Raw genomic sequence first — 1,973 nt, forward strand, 5'->3', positions numbered from 1 at the left:
CTTTTTTTGTTTAATTGCCATTTTTTTCCAGTGGCGGGCAGAGAGCGGGCGAGGAACGGAGCAGAAAATAGCAACCCGCAGATCCCGCAGGCCTGAGAGGCGAGAGCGGTGTGGGTTTTCCCCAAAACAACTCCAGAAATGCTCCCCAGCCAAAGCGGAGCTGGAGGGAGACGGAAATTCCATCAGCATCCGCTGCGCTCACTGAATTCCATCAGCCAAGCGATACGCACGGGCAGAGGGAGCCCCTCCTTGGATAGAGCCCTCCTTGTCCGCCGGGCTTTGTGCAGCGCCTTGGCCGGCAGGGCCCTTCTGATGGCGTGAAAATGCTCAGGGATCGCTTTTCAGGAGAGGTCCCTGCGGACCTTCCCTTTGAAATGAATGAAGCAGCCCCACTGTCTTCCTCTGTTATGTAAAAACACGGCCGCGGGTACCATTTCTGGGAGACAATTGAGGGCTTGGCTGTAGCTGGGAGTTTGGGCTGTTTTCCTGTGCTTTTGAGGCCAGTGGAAAGTTTCCACCGTGCCTAAAGGTGTGGTCGTACATCCCTCCTCAGTCCTGCCCGAGGATTTGGGATTGTTTCTTCCTGTCGCAAGGGTTAATCTGGATGCGTCGCTGCCACGGGCAACCTGACCTCTGAATTTTTGTGGACTTGTTGGAAAATGGTGAGAAACCTTGTTTTCTAGACGCTCGTGTGGTTGGGAGTTGCACTTAGCGGCAGCAGGGTTTTCACTTTGTTGTTAAATACGACTTTTTGCCCGATTGTTCTGTGTGTGGGATGTGTGTGACATCCCCGTCTCGTTTGTGGCCGGGTGTGGTTTGGATATCCAGCTCCCTCTGAAGTTAACTGAAATCAGCTGCCTGAATTAGAGACTTTGGGAAATGCAGTGAGATCTCTGGTGTCCCTTTAAATACCCTTACAAATCCTGCAGTAAGCAGATTTACTCTCACTCCTGTGTGTTGGCAGGTTTCCTGGTTTCTCTTCAGCATCCAATTAGCTTCTGGAGATTTAATGAACCTGTGAGCCAGCACTTGCTCTTTTTTTAAAGACCAATGGCATCGTAGAAATGTAAATCACTGCATGCTGCCTCCATAAGATAACAAATGATCTTAAGTTCAGAATATTTGCCCTCCTCCACACAGTTAGGAAAATAACAGATGGGTCTTGACCTGTAAGTTTTATTTTATGTTGCTTAACACATGCTTTTCAGATTTAAGGTCAAAATTCGATGTTTTTACAGTTGTTTTTACTGGGCTGACACCTGACTCAAACCACTAAATCTGCTGGAGGTAAAGATGTTGAAATCCCTTTGAATTTAACGTGGCATCTTCTGAAAAATAAGGCTGTCCTGAGCTTGGTTGTTAGTTACATACAGCACATTCACTTTTAAACTTTAGAGGCTGCTTTGATGCCTTGTTAACCTTTTCTTTCTTTTATATGTGTATTTTTAAGCCACGTAACAAGGGTAGGTTTATTGATTCCATTTTTTACAGCAACCCCACTTCTTTGTGTGGAAACAGGACCTTTCTGAGGGCAGAAGAGAGCAGTGCCATCCGTTTCAGATAACGTGATGTGCATAGGGTTGGCTTTGGTGGCAATTTAAGGAGTGGAATGGGGGGGTCCAGGTGTGGGCTGGGGGCCGCTGGGTGAGGGCTGGCGGAGCTCGGGCTGTGCTCGTCCCCTCGGCAGCTGCTGCCGTGCGGGATCAGCTGCCGGCTCTGGGGAGGGGACAGGCGGCTGCGGGAGCTGCCACAGGTTGTGCCTGCGCTGGGATTTGGTTTCCCCTGGAGAGCCGGCGCGTCCTCCCGCCGCTCTTTGTTCCCAAGCCCGTGGGAAAACCCCGCTTGTCGGAGGGAGGGGTGGGTCATAAAACGAGACTGTGACAAAAGAGCTGATGGAGGGAGTGAGCATCAACTTGTTTTCCACTTCCAAATATTGTTTGGGAATTCTTTTTTTTTTTTTTTTTTTTTTTTTT

General features: G+C 49.3%; 1 protein-coding gene across 2 annotated transcripts in view; it reads left to right on the top strand.

The window, feature by feature from the left end:
• The first annotated feature begins 6 nt into the window (after nt 1–6).
• Nucleotides 7–1,973, top strand: part of CEP68 (centrosomal protein 68) — an 8,368-nt gene continuing 6,401 nt past the window's right edge. Inside the window, exons 1-2 of one of the 2 annotated variants that reach the window (XM_017736533.1) lie at nt 7–662; nt 1,492–1,570. Coding sequence is in view for 1 of the 2 variants with exons in the window: in XM_008635447.2 (XP_008633669.2) it covers nt 660–662 (3 nt within the window). In the remaining variant the exon portion in view is untranslated. The remainder of the gene's footprint in view (nt 663–1,491; nt 1,571–1,973) is intronic. The other variant, XM_008635447.2, reaches the window with a different exon arrangement.

The sequence above is a fragment of the Corvus brachyrhynchos genome, unplaced genomic scaffold (assembly GCF_000691975.1).
Source record: "Corvus brachyrhynchos isolate BGI_N302 unplaced genomic scaffold, ASM69197v1 scaffold416, whole genome shotgun sequence".
In the NCBI taxonomy this organism is placed as follows: Eukaryota; Metazoa; Chordata; class Aves; order Passeriformes; family Corvidae; genus Corvus; species Corvus brachyrhynchos.